Below are 17,073 nucleotides of genomic sequence, written 5' to 3' on the forward strand. Positions count from 1 at the left end.
ATATTTCTGAACCTCCTTCATGATGTATTTTTCCTCAAATTGAAGCTCTTTGAGTCCTAATGCCTCCGTTTTTGGGTCTATCAGAACCTAGGGCACAGATTTTTGGGTCTATCAGAAGTGAGAAAACATCATGGGACACAGATTTTTTGCATAATGCCTTTGCGTGTGACCTTCTCTCTAAGACTTCTCTCTCCAAGGTTATCCGCTTCATGCATGGCATATGTCAAAAGTTTGTTCTCGTTGAGGAGAACAACATATCAAAATTTGAGCTCAATCCACCATATAGTCGATGAAATATGGATGTTGTAAGACTGTCTTGTTTTTGAGAAAGATGTATCCATATTTTACTATTTTAGGCAATTGTTTTTTCTTGCTCGCACCCGAAGGGGGTTTTGTTTGGGTGGGCTCAGAAAAGAAGTTCAAAACTCCGAGTTATGAACTATTTTATGACTAAGAAAATAAAAATAAGTTCAGTATTGATGGTATTGTACAAACATTTAAAAGAATAAACTTGTTTGGTACTATTAGTACTAAACTCTATTAAAGATATGAACATGTCTGATACTCCCAGTACCGAACATTATTTTTCACAAAGACCAAATTCAACACAATTGGGAACTGTGTACCGAACTAATGAGCATTTGGGAAAAAATAGATTGGTAAAAAGGAATGGCAACCTAAAATTTAAATTTTTTTATGATGATTTGTTAAAGGGTGAGGTTTGTACAAGGGACCCTCCTGATACTATAGAAGTAAGGTTCACCTCTAATATTTACTTGGAGATATAGTTTCAGTATTAGAAATCTTACGATGGCTTAAAACTCTATTTTGATATATATTTATGAATTCAAAAATAGCACAGATGGAGGAGATCCATAAATACTTGAAAACCTTGAAAATAAACCGTCTAGATAACTTGTTGCAAGATACACTATTTTTAAGACTTGAAATCATTTTTCTATTAACATCCGTACTTCTTGAGGTCAAGACGATCCATTCAAGAGATCTAATATTGTAATACTCTCCTCTAGAGGATTCTAGAGGATTTTTTATGTGAATTTTACTTCTTGCAATCTTTTTTTTTTGATAATTCAGTAGAAAAAACATGCCCTACCAATTTTTTCAATAAATTAGAGTTACCTTTTAAGATGTTAATAGGGGGTGTCAGCTGTATAAATGGATACCATGAATGGATACCACAATGTATTAACAGATGATTTTCCAAATAAAATTTAGGTTCACAGTGAAACCCGGTGACAGTACGTGTCATCGTTTACTTGTTCTTAGTCCAGATTACAACCCAACCGTCTCCACTCAACTCGCCTATTCTCCCGTTCAAAATACCGACCGACCTTTCTTTTTCTTTTGTCCTCTGTTCCGTGCTCTACCCTGGTGACTGCATACAAGAAGAAGATGGATGGCAAGCGTATGGGTTTGATCCTCTCCTTCTCCTTCTCCTTCTCCCTGAGTGCAGTAGCTTTTGCGATCGCGTCAGGATCGGCTGCTTATCCTTCTGGCTTCGATTTTGATTCTGGTTTGTGCGGAACGACTGTAGAAGGAGGCAGTGCTGGCGGCAGGAGGATAATGGACATAAGCCACGCCATCAAGGAGGACATGCCTTCCTGGGACTCCGCCGATGGCCTGGGTAGCTTCCTGTGGCTGGCCCTCAGCATGAGGAACGGCTCCCTCGCCAACAACTCCGTCATGAAGCTCCCCACCCACACCGGCACCCATGTCGACTCCCCTGCCCATGTCTTTCAGGAATACCATGACGCCGGCTATGATGTCGATACCCTCGACCTCCACACCCTTAACGGTCCTTTGCCTTCTCTCTTCTTCTTATCCTTCTTGTCTCTTGATATTTGTCGCCTGTCATACGTACTTAGATGATGATGATGCAGCCGAAGTTGTATCTGAGCTATTGATTATCTGGATTGTTTTTCTTCTTTTGTAGTATTTTCTTCTTGACTAACAGACAGTCCTCGTCATCCGAAGCTTATGCCTTATACAGTAAATAACAAAACTAAGGGTAGGACAGATTGATGTATTTTGCAGAAAAACTCTAAGTTCGAACCCTCAACAGTTTGTGTGACGCACCCGGGTGTTTCCCACTAGGCTGAAAGCCCAGGGACTAGTTACAGACAGTATACTTGCTTTGGGTCATCCTAGGGAGAGAAGTCATGATCCCCCATTTTTTTGTCCTGTAACTTTAATGACCAAAAACAATGTTATTATCTGCATTTTATGTATTTATTTACTTTTTAGAAAATCTGCATTTTCTTTTGTTAGGCTCCATGGATACTGAGGTTTTTATAGATGGTGTTTATTATTATTGTTTTTGTGGTTGATTCATTAGCTTTATTCTTTGAACAAATCAACAAACATCTTAAACCAATCAATAAAACAAAAGTGGTTGATTCATTATCTTTTATTCTTTGAACAAATCAACAGACATCTTAACCAATCAATTAAACGAAAATACATATGCTATCCCAAGGTCAAGTGCCAAACCAATTAATATATTATGCTTTGGCAGGTGAGGTATCACCAGTTTGAACTTTGAACCACTTCATTCTTAATATTGCTGCAAATTCTATGAGCAGTGGCTAACCCAAAATTTAATTTTTTTAGTTTGAGTGCCTTTACCTTGGCCTCAGTTTTATGAAGTCACTAGGTCGCAATCAGGAGGTGTTGATGAAGGATGGGACAGAGTTTAGAATCTCTCTTGTCATATTCATAAAATGCCTCGGAAGGCCAAAAAACAAAATGATCATGGAGGGAGATGGCATTCCATGTCCTTTATTTGTCTTCATCTTTTTAATTTAAAGGGCACCAGCCATTAGTTAAATCATGCAGGAAGACAATGGAATCAGCAGGGGAAGTTTAATGCAGTTATATAGTAAGTTTTATCAGAGCCACAGAGTAGTTATCCTAGTAGAAAAGAGAAAAGAGAAAAGAGATCAAAGATGAACCTAAGTGCTACTATTTTGGTCAAGAGGTTGAGATTCAGAAATTTGTTGTCACATTGGGTTTCTTACTAGAAAAAGAGTAACACTTTCCAGAATAACATATTCTATTCCCTATGGCACAGATCTTTGGTCACGGTTTCTAGTAGAAGTAAGGCTAGGCCAAATTGCTTTAAGTTTTGGTCTTTGTATGTTAATTCTATCAGGCCTCAAGTCTAAACCTGTTCCTTGCAAGCATTAATTCAATTTTTGGTATTTCTTAGTGGCTGTCTTAGTACTAGGCTTTCTCTTTTTCTGTTGGACCTAAATTGTTGTGATATCAATCACAATTTCATGGTTGGTTGCGGTGAGAACTCTGCCGCCTTCCTTGATATGGGTAAATGGACATGCACTAACCAATGAGACAGACAAAATGATCTGGTAATGGGTTGGGAAATATTCAGCGTGCAAATTTTTTCATCATGTCAGTTTTCAAGCCTGATGTTGAAGGGGCTTTGTCTATCATTTGTCCATTTGGCTATAAGGGCTTAGAAAGGAGAGGAACATGAGGAGTGCGAGACTGGAATTTTCACAATGGTTATGTCTGTATATGAAAATCGAGGTTACCTGCTCGGATTTGGTTGGTTTGGAAGGTATTTCTTCTTTTTAGAGGTTGTATTGCTGTGGGGGGAAAAAGTAGTAGATGGCGGTTGGCATGTTAGGAAATATTTTTTACGGCCTTGTCATGTGAAACTGTGCACTTAAGGTATTGTAAGGTAGGTTTCAAGTGGAAGATGAAGGTCTTGGATGGATGGTTTAGGCTATATATACTTCATTCTCTCCTATGGGATGATATGAAACTGTTGGGGTATGATGCATTTTCTTGGATAGCGTGTGCTCTAGGAATGTGAGAGTTGGTGCATGGTGACCAAAGAAGGCTGGGGGGTCTTTGATATGCAAAACAAGTCAAAAACTAAAGTTGGACTAAGAGTTTTATACTTGATTGTTGCGGGATGAGCATGATGTTCTTGAGTAGAGTGAAGCGGGCATCCTTATGCGAAGTTGTCCAAGGTATGTCTTTTATGGGGCGTTTTATGTTTTTATTAATATATTTTGTGTTTCGGTAGATTTTGGACTGAAATCTCTCAATTTGAGGTGGGGAAATAAAAAGAGTAGACCAGCAGCCTGTGAGCAGCTATAGTGGTTTTTGTCAGGAATCCAATTTCAGAATTTGTTCCTTACATATTTGATTGCACGTAGTACGGACAAGCCCACTTTACATGTGCTGCAATACACTTTCATAGGCTCATACATCTTTACATCATCAATAACTATGCATGACTTGATCCATAGGGTTTCTTTTCCCTTTTAGGATTTCTCATCTCTAGGGTTTTTCTATGTTGTGCACTTCTAGGGACTCTTTGATCTTATTCTCGCATGCAGCAGCCTTTGAAGATAACCTTTCCTTCAACTTGGCCCGTAAAGGATGCCTTCCTCCATCACATGCACACTATAGCCCAAAGATAAACTAATTCTCCTTTTGAGCACCTCAAAGTCTCAAACAGCCCGTAGAGAAAACCTTTCTCTACCTTGATTTTGCAGCAACGCTTGAGAGACTTTTTCCCACTTTCTTCGTGTGGAAGGACATTCGAGAATACGTGTTCTGTATTCTCAGATTAGGGATGTGATGGAGATCAACATACCTAAATTGTGGATGCCTTGAGGATATCCAATGGGTGTGTCATGCACATGCTCATGATGACCATTGCTCTCTCCTATGCCCTACGTAGATTTTCGTGGCTGTTTTGCCTCCACCTGCTTGTTTTTGCTGCAACTGAGACCTGCTTTTCTCAATTACATGATTATTTTGACGATGTTCCCATGCTGCCCCCAATGTGCCTGCCCTGGAGGTTACATTTGCCATGAAATTTCGGCCCAATGAAGAATCCTTTCTTTCATTTTCTTTCCATGCTGAAGGTCAACATCTTTTAGTCTCCAGCATATGTTGCTTCTCTATTGTAATCGATGATGATCTTCTCTTCATCATGTGTTTGACATGGAGATGCATGTCTTCTCTCTGACGTCCCAAACCTCGAGACAATGGAAATCTGATGTGCAGTCTTTGGAAGACATTTCTCTCATCGTTTTCCACCATGCACTGGCCATGTAGAACTCCCTTCTCCCTTTTCCCTAGGAAACCCTCTTCTTTTAACATCTCAGCCCTATTAATGCATTTTCACAAAAATAGAGTGTATTGTGGGAGTGTTAGTCCAACTTTTATAAACTTTTCTTGATTTAGATTTTAAGTTGAATTAGAAGTTATGCTTTCGATAGGCGATCTGTGGGGTGAGAGGGGCCTTTAAAACTTAACGACCACCAAGCATCAACTATTATGTTTCAAGGGTGTAGGTCAGACCTTGCCCCCGGTTGCTTTATCCACACCCTTTCAATCTTCCCGCAGGAATCCTATTCCCATCCAATAAAAGATCCCTACTAGATTTCCTAATTCCCATTGACTTAAAAGAATACTGTTTCCATATCTTTTTCATAAATTCAATTTAAAATCAAGCCATCTAAATCTTGAAGAATCTAGAGAAAGTCCCAAGAGAATCTCGACACATGTAACAACTTCTAATCATCTGTGACTTGTAATTTCTTCGTGCCCATGGTGAACAGCTTGTGGCAAGTGGGCTCCCACAAACACTTTGTGGTTACATGGGGCTCATTGCCGGTGGACCCATGTGATCCACATGGATCTTAATTGGCCATGTGTGCCTATTGTGGCCCTCATGTGTCCCAATACCCAAAAATGACATGCATAGATTTTTGTGTATTCAGTTGACCAGGACTCGGCGGAGTCCACTCGGACTCGGCAGGGTGTGATGTTTGATTTTATTCAAATAACTACAAAATTAATTAGTGGTTTGTGCACACATCCTGTTTCCCTTACGTTTATGGTTCGAATCCCCTTCTTTCACCTTTTATAGCTTTTATATATATTTTATTTATTTATTTAATATTACCTCAAAAAGGTTACACGTGGGGGTCTGATCCCAAAACCTTTCAAAAAGGACCAAAACCAGTAACCAGCGTGTCACTTGAAAACTTTTGTATATAAGAGGCATGTTATATAGATATAAAGATATGGGAACTTATGACTTCATTAAGGGTATGACTTTTAATAGAGTAGAATGGCAGATCAAGATTTGTGTAGCCAACCCCAATTAATTTGGAAAAAGCTATGATGATGATGATGCCATAGATATAAAGTAGCTATTTATTTTATTTTTATCTTATTTTATTTTATTTCTTAAATGGGTTGGACTTGGGCGAGTTACTCGAACTCGCTTGAGTAACTTGGCTTGGCCAAGGTCTAAGTACTTTGGCCGAGTCGATTTTTTGTACACTGCCTATATTTTCTCATAAAACAAATTAATAATCCTAATTGAGAAGCCTTCTTCCTTTAAATAACACAAAACACATATTTTATGGTGTCTTGTTTGAAAAGATAAAAGGCAATATATTCATCTCGAAAAAACCTTATAAAACATGAGGACAATCCTGAATGAGTGAGCATTCCATGGGAAAACACATCAATCAGCCTGCACCTTAATGTGAAACTGACCTAATATAGCTCATGACTTGTTTGTCTCTTTGTAGACGCTCACGAGTGGCCTATCAAAGTTATCAAAGATGTAGATGAACTACAGAGTTATGTGGATTTCAGATGCTTGCCCAAGAATAAGTTGTCATTCAAGACACGTGCACCAATCCAAGCGCCAGGGTCCTTTCACAGCACATGTACACACAGACATCACAGTTCCTAACCAAAAGACTATTTAACGCGACTATCATGCGTACATTCTGCAAGGGTGGTGTGTCGAGCTTTGGCGCTTTCCCACTCAGCCCTTCGACCGTCACACATGAAACCTATCACAGGTCGTTCTAGCTGCCTGTTCACACAATGTTTCCCTTCTGCTACCACACCTACCACTGAGCTTTCTGCTGACCTCAACAAGGTATAACCAGAAACTCCCCTTGGTTGGTACCTCAGGCATTAAGCCATTGCCGGGGCCAAGGTGTGAGTTTCACTATTGAATCAAGCCAGGGCCTAGTCCATAAACCAAGGCAGAGTCTATAACCCTCACATTACACACTCTAGTGGTCTTTATCATCCATAGAGTCCGATTGGTCCCACATGATCGAATCCCACATAGAGTCCGATTGGTCTTTATCTAGTGCGCCCTTACTAGATAGAGAACATGAGTGCTCTGCATGGGGAATACAGGAGCAAAAGCCTTTAAAGTACAAAAGACAACATAGCCTAGTGTTAACATGGTCAGTTTGGTTATTAATAAATATGCTGGTGGTAGCTATCATCTATACCTTTTCTGTTCTAAGATTAGCCTAAGCTTATGTTATTCTTTTTAAGGGTAATTTCATTTCAGTCACCTTATTTGAGGCTCTAGACCCCTAGCCAGATTTGGAAATTTGACCTCAAAGATGGGTGGGTTTCGTGTGTTCTCATCTCGATATGTTATCTATGAATACTTTGGGTGAATTTACATGCTATGGATATCATCATCAAGATATTTACAGAATATATTAGCAGTGGCTCTTATGGCACTATCATCTCTCATATCAGCATTTTTGTAAACTTTTCTTGGCCCTTCATGTCTTGTCATGCATCTAGAAGATATCTTATGGAGAAATAAAATGTTGGTATGTATATTGAATCTTGCAAATTGTCTAAACACTAGTTTTATATGTGAGTATTTCTATCAAGGTTTTAGGCCGTTGTCTAGCAACATTTAGAAATTTGGGCATAATGTAGTTGTAGTGTGCCCAAGGTCAGTGTTGTCATGCTTTGATGCATGTAACACGTTGGCGTCTGTGAACCTTTACCAGAAGTCTCATTCAATTTTCGGAGGATTGTTTTGTATTATGAAGATTTTCTTAAACCTAGTAGAAGATGAATGGGCAGAGGAACATTCTGGGATATCAGGTTTGTACTGAAATTTTGTGCCACTTGTTTGACAATTATTGTAATCACTTTGAAGGCTAAGAGATGTATATGGAAATCATTCTGACTATGTTGGCACGCTTCTCAACTTCGATTCTTTTAAGGTTGGAAACAAAGAGGGTGGGATAGGATGTCCTTCGGAATTGTGCAGTCCTTCGGAATTGTGCAGGACATGTTTAAGATTGGAGATTTTCTGCACATTCAGGATTTTACAACACCTTTTGCCATTTAATTATGTTTCATAGAATTTCGATTTTGCATTCAGTTATATGGGAAGAAAGTTTGGCATTAACTACATTTGACCCATGCTAGGTGAAAGAAATGTTTTAATGGAACATGGCTCTACAATTTGAGTTCGATGTTCTGCACGTTCAGGGTTTTACAGCACCTTTTGCCATTTAATTATGTTTCATAGAATTTCTATTTTGCATTCAGTCACATGAGAAGAAAGTTTGGCATTAACTACATTGACCCATGCTAGGTGAAATAAATGTTTTAATGGAAATGGCTCTACAATTTGAGTTCCTGGATCATAGTTATTCATAACATTGAGGAGATGATGTGCATGTATGTACACGCACATGCAAATGCAAAAATGTGCTAGTATATGCCTAATATAGTGGTTTTACAATGCATTTTGAATCACCAAATAATAATCAAGAAATTCAAAAGAAAGAAACATGATGAAATGAATGTGAAAGTAAAGTGAAGGAGCTTAAGGATAACATATTGAGTTATTAAGTAATAGCTAAACTATAGCTAAATTATGGGGAGAAAACAAAATTAAAAAGAACAACTCAATAATTAAAAGGGAACGAAAAAGAGGGAAGGAGGCATGAGAAGTAGAGGAATTTCTTAATTAGAAGGAAGGCAATGAGGAAGGCTTTGAGGTTCCGAGATCACAGTTGAGTTTATTGACATCATGCCCCTTTATACCATTGGAGAAAATGATTTTGTTGGATTGAACATGTATTCTTGTTTGGCATTTAGCAATATTAAGGGAATCTTCTTAGCGGTTGGAGTTGGGAGTCGGAGGGGGGCAACGTCACATGTTAGATGCTCCCTATGTTGGGAGGGCATTTCTATGATTATTGAACTAATAAATAATTTTTAAAATTAGAAATTATATTAAAAATCTAGGAGTCTCAAAAAATACAATAAGAAATGGGAACAAAAATGTGCAATAAAAAATAAATATTTATTAATTAAATATTTATTATTAATGGAATCAACTTTATTTACAAGTTCACCTTTTACAACCTCTAAAAGAATCTTAATGAAAAACAAAAAGCTCCAAAAGCATACCAAGCTGCTTTATTTACAATATTACACTTAATAACCTCCACATGCATGAGAGAGAAGAGTATGATCACAATTAAGATCTAAATGGATCATCTTCTTCGCTTGTTGTTGTCCCTTCTGGTGGCTAGGAACCATCCTTAAAACGTGGGGATAGTGTTAAAAAAAGTTGACCGCCCAGCGCTTAGGTGGCCAAACTGGACGGCAGTCCCTGGGCGGCCGCCTAGGCGGTACGGAACCCGCCTAGGTTGGCGCCCAGGGCCTGCGCCCAGCCTAGGGGTAGAATATATATATATTTTTTCGTTGTATTGATTTTCTTTTGAAATATAAAGGGTTTGAAGGATGGATTTTAGGTTCATGTCCAATCTAAACCCACAAGAACCCATTTTAAAGAGAAAGAAACCTCAAAAAAATTAAATTTTATGACTTTCATTAGATCGAAGTGTTTCTCAAAGTTACAAAAAACGGATCCAAACATCACCCTGTAGATCTGATATAGTTTTGGAGTTTTATAATCCTATTAGAGGGTGTTTTTTATTATTTTAGCACCAAAAAACATCTCAGAGGTGGGAGTTTGGAGTTCGAGCAATCAAAGTAAGTGCAAAAATTTATTTTTCAGAGTGGTTGTTTTATTTTGAGATGTCTTCTTCAGGATCTTGTCAAAGTGGAGATTCGTGTTGGAAATATAGATATAACTTGCATCCAAATGACAAAAATTGCATTAGATGCAATTTTTGTGAAAAAGATACAGAAAGGGGCATAAACCGGTTCAAGAAACATTTTGGCGATATTAAAAGGGATATTGCCCCTTGCAAAAATGTTCCTGAAGCTATTAGAGAGGAGATTAAGCAATATATAAGTTCTATAAAAAAAAAACAGTAACAAAATCCTTGCCATTTGAATAGGTCTATTTCTGCTACCTCTTCTCCGGGTTGGAAGTATGGTTATAACTCAAAACCAAACGTTAAAATTGTATAAGGTGTAATTTTTGTGAAAAAGATACCAATGGGGGTATTAACCGATTCAAGAAACATCTTGCCGGTATTAAAGGAAATGTTGCTTCTTGTAAAAAGGTTTCTGAAGCTATCCGGGATGAGATTAAACAACTTCTGAATCTAAAAGAACAAAAAAATGATGAAAATGAGTCTTGTTCTATAGAAATATCTTCTCCAGGTTCTTCTAGAAGTGATGATTCTGGTTGGAAGTATGGTTATAACCCGAATCCGAATGACAAAAATCGTATTAAATGTAATTATTGTGGAAATGAAGCTAATGGGGGCATTTACTGGTTTAAAAAATACCTTGCCGGTATTAAGGGGGATGTTGCCCCGTGTAAAAAATTCCCTAGACTACCAGGGAGGAAATTATACAATATTTAAGTTCAAGAAAGCACAAAACGATACAAAAGTGTAGAGTAGCCAAGACTCTTAGGGCTTCATCTGCACATACTAGTAAGAGGGGGGTAGAAAAAGAGGAGGAAGAGGCAGATTAAGAAGAAATAGAGGAGGACGAGCGTTATATTGAAGAGAGAGATGACTCTGATGATGATGGCTTCAATTCTGATGCATATGATGAAGCTAAGCCTATTCCTTCTGATGATGATGATGATGACTGAAGAGTGAAGACTCTTGGTCTTGAGTGTTGACTATTGAGTGTTGACTCTTGTGTCCTAGACTGTATATTTTTTGAATTTCTGTAAATATTTTATTGTTCTTATTTTTAGTTTTCAGTTATGCTTTCTAGTTTCTAATTCTACTACCTAACTTTTGTGTGTACAGTCTATAGTGTATTGGACTATCAGTGTATGCTTGTATGGTTTTACTGTTTTAACATTGTATGAAAATATGGAATATGGTCTTCTGGATTATCAAAATTGTCTTCTCTACTTCTATCTTTTTTTTTAACTGGGATTATGACCATACCCTCTGTCACACCATGAGTCCCTCTATCAAGGGCCAAAACCTGGGCTGCCCAGGTTCTGGGCTGTGGCTAGGCGCTCGGTGGCTTGGACCCCCATGGCCGCCTGGATGCCACCTAGTGCTTTTTGAAACACTGCGTGGGGAGTGAGATCTCAAAATTTAAAAATCGTGATCTCATGGATATCACCGCTAGAGCAATATCTCGAAGCAGGATGAAAGGTGGCTATATGGATCCCGCATGGTGTATGCAAAGTTATCTATTCACTACACCGACGAGTCTATTTATAAGTGCCACTTACAACAATAATTCCATTAAATTTTTTTAAAAATATACAAAGGATCCTCTCTTGCTGCCGTGAAATAATTCTGTTATTCATTAAAAATAAAAATAAAATGATCTATTTCAAGTCTGATAAGATCAATGGGGAGCCATTACTGGAATAAAATGTAATTTGCTCCATGCTCACCTCCAGAAGACTTTCATACACCTCACTGTGGATCACCAACTCGGTGGTGCATAAATCTTTCAATCCTTGTTGAATCCTCTTTCCAATGGGAAGCTCCTATGACAATACACTAATGTAGTTGGGTAAGAAAGCATAACCAAGAAATAGGTTCTAGACTTAGGCCTAGTGGGGGGACCCACCTTGGCACACATTAATGGGTGGGGCATGCCACCCTATGGGCTTCCTAACTGGTGCATGTCACCCTAGGATACTCTAGGTGGGATGTGCCACCCTAACACACAGAGAGAGAGAGAGAGAGAGAGAGAGAGAGAGAGAGAGAGAGAGAGAGAGAGAGAGAGAGAGGCTACTTTAAAGCTATCTAAATTGAGGTTTGGACTCCCCATTTATAGTGGTACCAAGCCTAGGGCATGCCATTTTAGATAAGGATTCAATTTGCACCATTGATCTATGGGAATTGTGAGGTGAAGAAAGGATTTTAAACTTAAGCCTCCATTCCCTAAATCAGCCCTCATAATTGAGGGAAGAATTCTAGAACTCTTACCCTTTAGTCTCCTTGACTCATTCTCTCCTTACCAAAATAGGAATGTTTTTTATCCAAAAAGATTATCCTTTTATCTTAAAATTCTTCTAGAAGGTCTCTAGAATTCCTAGGCCTTCTAGAAGATCTTTTGCATACTTCCTAAAACCCACCAAACATCTTAAAATAAAATTATCCATTTTAACATAAAAAGTAAACATATGGATTTATTAGGAAGAGGGGTGTGTGGGCCTATAGAACCTAATGGGCCCATGCCTCACACTTATTTGGGCCTCGTTCCATTTTGAAGTGGACCCAGATAATTTTAGTACCTCAAACGAAAATTTCAATTTCAATTTAGTATTCTTAAATGCCTATGCATTTTGTAATGCTACAAAATACATTTATTTTGATCTAAATTTAATGCTAAAAATACAATTTTTTTATTTAAAAATTCATGTTGCAAAATAAAAATAGTAGATGCATTTTAAAATTTTTTTTTGTGATAAAAAATATTTAAAACATAATAAACATTTCCAAAGAAGAATTGGATCAATCGGGTAAGGAAAATGCAAATTACTAAGGCACTCTACTTGTGCTGACACTCCATCAATGCTAATACCTGAGGTCCTCGGGCTATCTTCTCAAACCAACTCAATGGAACCCATGACCGAGAGTCAATCGCAGGGGCTCTTGAATGGTCCATCATAGTTGGCCAATAAATAGTGGGAGCAGTAGTCTAGTTTATAGATTACATGTTCTTCTTAAAAACAAGTCATGTCTCGCATGTACATGCACTTTCTCGCAATAGTGCATGGGGTCTCCTCTTCAGTACATGTCACGTCCTACCCTTACGGGTCGCTTCTCATAGATATGGCTATTATGTGTACATAACGTGTTGAAATAACATTGAGAATTTGGCCCTTGCCCTTACAAGCAGCCAACCGCACACAGGAGACCAGACACTTCTTCGCTAAAACCACCCTGGGTATCTCTTTTTCTTCAACAAGGTCTAACCATGCAAACCCTATGTGGTTCTGTTGTATGCCCAACGTTAAAGAGTTTTAGACTCTATTCTTGGACCCAGACCGCCCAACCTGGGTTGAGTTAACAAATATTTACGAAGCATGCTTCTCTAGTCACATAGGGACCACACTCCCAATGGAGTACAATATCACAATAATCACTAGTTTTTACATGCTCTTAAGGCCTTTGAAGGCAACATACTCCAACACGGGATTGACACCTAGGTTGGGAGATCCCTGTAACTATAATATATTAATATGTACATATGACATTTTGAAAATGCATTGATACATGGAAAATCTTACATTTGTAATGTGTTTAGCTATTTTCAAGCATAAAAAAAGAAAAGAAAAAGTGTTTAGCTATTTTCTTGAACCTTTTGTTGATAAGTGATTCAACTCATGAAACTGCTCACTATTGTGCTTTTTCTAAGTAGCATGAAATTACATTCAGGTGGAGTTTTTCTTTTTTTTGGGCAAGTGGTGGATTGATTCTAAGTCCTCACGCTGCTTAACTTGTCTTATTTCGTTGCTTGTTTTAATTGGAATACATACACGATCTTTATTATATTGTCAAGTTGCAAGGCGTGTAATCTTGAAGTATTGACCCTCAAAGCTTATTAACATGAAAATTTTCTTCTTCACATGAAACTCTCTCTATGTTAATATGATTTGGCATTTGACAATAATTTTCTTCCTTGTAAAAGGTCCTGCTTTACTCGTGGATGTACCCAGAGATAAAAACATAACTGGTGAGGTTTGACTGAAACTTTCAAATAATCAATTTTCTGTGTTTTTTTATTGTTAGTAATCAGTATTAATTTCTTTGTGCTAAAGACTTGTAAATTGATTTTGTTTTGAATACTCTTTGAATCAGATTATTATGATTTCTTCCAGTCAGCATTGAGTGGCAAACATTGTCCAGGGACTGCATATTAACCTAAGGAAACAATTTCTAATAATTTTCAGTAAGCTGTACAAAGTTTACAGTCCGTGTAAGCTGTACAAAGTTTACATTCCTTACTTTGTCTTTGCATATAGAATGTAAACCTGTACAAATACCTGTACATAAAAACATAAAAGGTCAGATACATGCCTACATTAAATAACTACATGAGTTGGTTTTCTGCAAATGTTGAGAATAAGATAGTTAGGTTGCTTGAAACCACCATCAAGTTGCTTTGACTGCATTTGAGCAGCCTGTAGCATTGTATTGCACCATAGTTGTTGGAATCATGTAGGTCAGGTCACAATTCTGATCTAGGATCGCGATCCTTCGATCCCAAGAAGGGATCAAGGACGCGATTTGCTAAAAATCAGGGACCTTGCTCTTAGTCACTTGCGAATTGAGCTCCATATCTAAACCAAACATGGTCCATGAATGCCTTGATCTGAAGGCCCCCAAAATATCCTTTTTTGATTCACAAATTTCACCCCTCTTTCCAAAATATCTATATACTTCCTTAGGATTGTAGAGAGAAAAAGAATTAGAGAAAGGAGGGGACAACCCACCTCCGAAGCGCACGTATTCCTTAGGACTGAGAAAACAATGTATCATTAACTCATATCCTATGTAAGGAGGAGATGGAATGGGGTGTTTCCTCTACAATTGGTAAGCTTTGGGGTTTTAGATCTCCGATATGTATCCGAGGCCTTTTTTTTTTTTTGGCAGAATGCCGTCCCTACTTCTTTGGGTAGTGAGGTGGGATCTGACCATTTCTGTCTTTGTTCTTTTTAACACTGGATCTGATGAATGCAGTGTGAAACAATACTAAGGGCCCATCGGTATCGGGTGTCAACGAGTTCATATTACATGCATGAATATATACATGTGTATGGTTGAATATATTATATGCATGCACTCACTTCATATGATGTTTGTGATTCTGTTTATTTTTTGTAGTTAATCAATCTAAATGCGTGCATGCATGTTGCCTTGTCCATGACTTTGCATTTGCATGTACATATACATCATTTTAAAAATCGAAATCAGTCCTAACTAGGAGCGAGCTAGACCTAGTCATCAACTCAGAAAAACTCGATGAATTTTCAAACTTTTTTATATGAGAAATAGAAAAAGTTGGAATAATCAATTTAAAATTTAAGCAGTTAGTCTAAGGCATTATTATTCAAATTGAGATGAAAAACATAGTATGTTGTTTTGTCGATATCCAAGAACTAACCTGGAGGAAGAATTTGTTAGTGCGAAATAGGGAGTATGTTAGTGACATATGTCCATCATGCATACACAATAAAATGCAGAAAATGCAAATATGTATTTGATGAAAAAAGACTATAACTATTTTATCTTTTATCTGTACCCAAACTGCTGACCCCAAATAATTGGGATAAAGCTTGGATGATGATGATCTGTATCCACTCTCTAGTCTGGAGGAATAATTTGTGTGTTTGAAAAAGGGGTGATGTTTGGTGACATACGTCCCCCGTGCAAAAACAATAAAATTCAAAATATGCAAATATTATGTAAATAATGAAAAAGGTTACTATATTATTTTATCTATACTCGAGCACTAGCTTGAAGGAAGAATTTGTGTGCGCTAAAAAGGGAGAATGTTTGGTGACATAATTCTACCATACAAACACAATAAAATGCAAAATGTGTTAATGTATGTGTGTATGAGAGAGAGAGAGAGAGAGAGAGAGAGAGAGAGAGAGAGAGAGAGAGTGAGAAATGGGGGGGGGGGGGGGGGGGGGGCAAGGAATTTCTAAAAGTGCCCATAACTATGTTGCTGATAGGGAGGTGGGAGTCTCCAAGTGTAGTGCAACTTACTGTTGAAAACTTGGAGCTTTAACTAATTAAATACCTCCAACCTTGTGGAATTATTATCATGATAGCCAGAAATTGTTTTATAGTTATTTCATCATAATTTTCTAAGAAATTGAAAAGCTCACTGTTCTGAGTGTTGAATCTAAAACTTGTCCAATGATCGGGTTGAGTCGACTTTGGGAAGTCAACTCGACTTCGATTGGGCAGAACAATACTTACATGTACACATTTCCTTGTGTATCTGTTTATATATGGCCATATTTTTAACTAGATGCTGTTTTAAAAAAGGGTGGGGTTTGTATATAGGCTAGGACCTGAACCATCAAATTAGAGCCTACCTTCAAATAGTTTCGAGAAATGTGGTTTCAATACTAGAATTCTTCGTGATAGCCTTAAAATATATTTTCATCTTTATTTATAAAGTTTAAAGCTTCAAAAATAGTGTAGATCGGCAAATCTATGAGAACTTGAAAATCTTGAAAATTGACGGTTAAAAAATGCGTTACAAAATACACTATTTCCAAAACTTGAAATCCATTTTTCTCTTGTGTTCATGCATCTTGATGTCGAGATGATCAATTTGAGGATATTTGGGCATCAAAAACAACCTCTTCTAGTGAAAATTTTGACGTAGGTTCTTATTTGATTGTTTAGAGCCTCGGTTCTATATAAACTTTTCCCTTTAAAAAATTGTATCACTTCTTTTATTGGCCTATCTATGTGCATAATAAGTCGGCTGAGTATATTTTTGTATTTTTGACAATGTACCATGATAAAGAGCCAATTGGATTTAAAAGGCATGGCTTGTAGTGCTCTGAATCATTTGTTAGATGACCTTTAGCAACTATTGATGTCCAAAAATAGAAACTGACCTCATTGTATTTTATAATTAATTTACTATGGAGCATAAATGCTTTATTTATAATCTCTAATTAAGTTAATATGGAGCATAAATGATTTATTGATAATCTTTGAAATGGTTGTTAACCTTTTCCCCTGTTGATTGCCACAGTTTGTGGCTGATGCGATCATTCTCTGTTGAAGTAAATACTCTTGGTTTACTTTGTTATTACAATTACTGTCATATTTT

At 37.4% G+C, this 17,073-nt stretch overlaps 1 protein-coding gene across 2 annotated transcripts in view; it reads left to right on the plus strand.

Moving 5' to 3' along the window:
• Positions 1-1,367: 1,367 nt before the first annotated feature.
• Positions 1,368-17,073, plus strand: part of LOC18444982 (cyclase-like protein 3) — a 56,228-nt gene continuing 40,522 nt past the window's right edge. Inside the window, exons 1-2 of one of the 2 annotated variants that reach the window (XM_006855132.4) lie at positions 1,368-1,816; positions 13,903-13,947. In XM_006855132.4, coding sequence (XP_006855194.1) covers positions 1,414-1,816; positions 13,903-13,947 — 448 coding nt within the window. In that variant the 5' untranslated portion in view covers positions 1,368-1,413. The remainder of the gene's footprint in view (positions 1,817-13,902; positions 13,948-17,073) is intronic. The other variant, XM_020674014.2, reaches the window with a different exon arrangement.

This window comes from Amborella trichopoda, chromosome 13 (assembly GCF_054954075.1).
Source record: "Amborella trichopoda isolate Santa Cruz 75 chromosome 13, AtrichopodaSantaCruz75HAP2 v2.0, whole genome shotgun sequence".
NCBI lineage: Eukaryota > Viridiplantae > Streptophyta > Magnoliopsida > Amborellales > Amborellaceae > Amborella > Amborella trichopoda.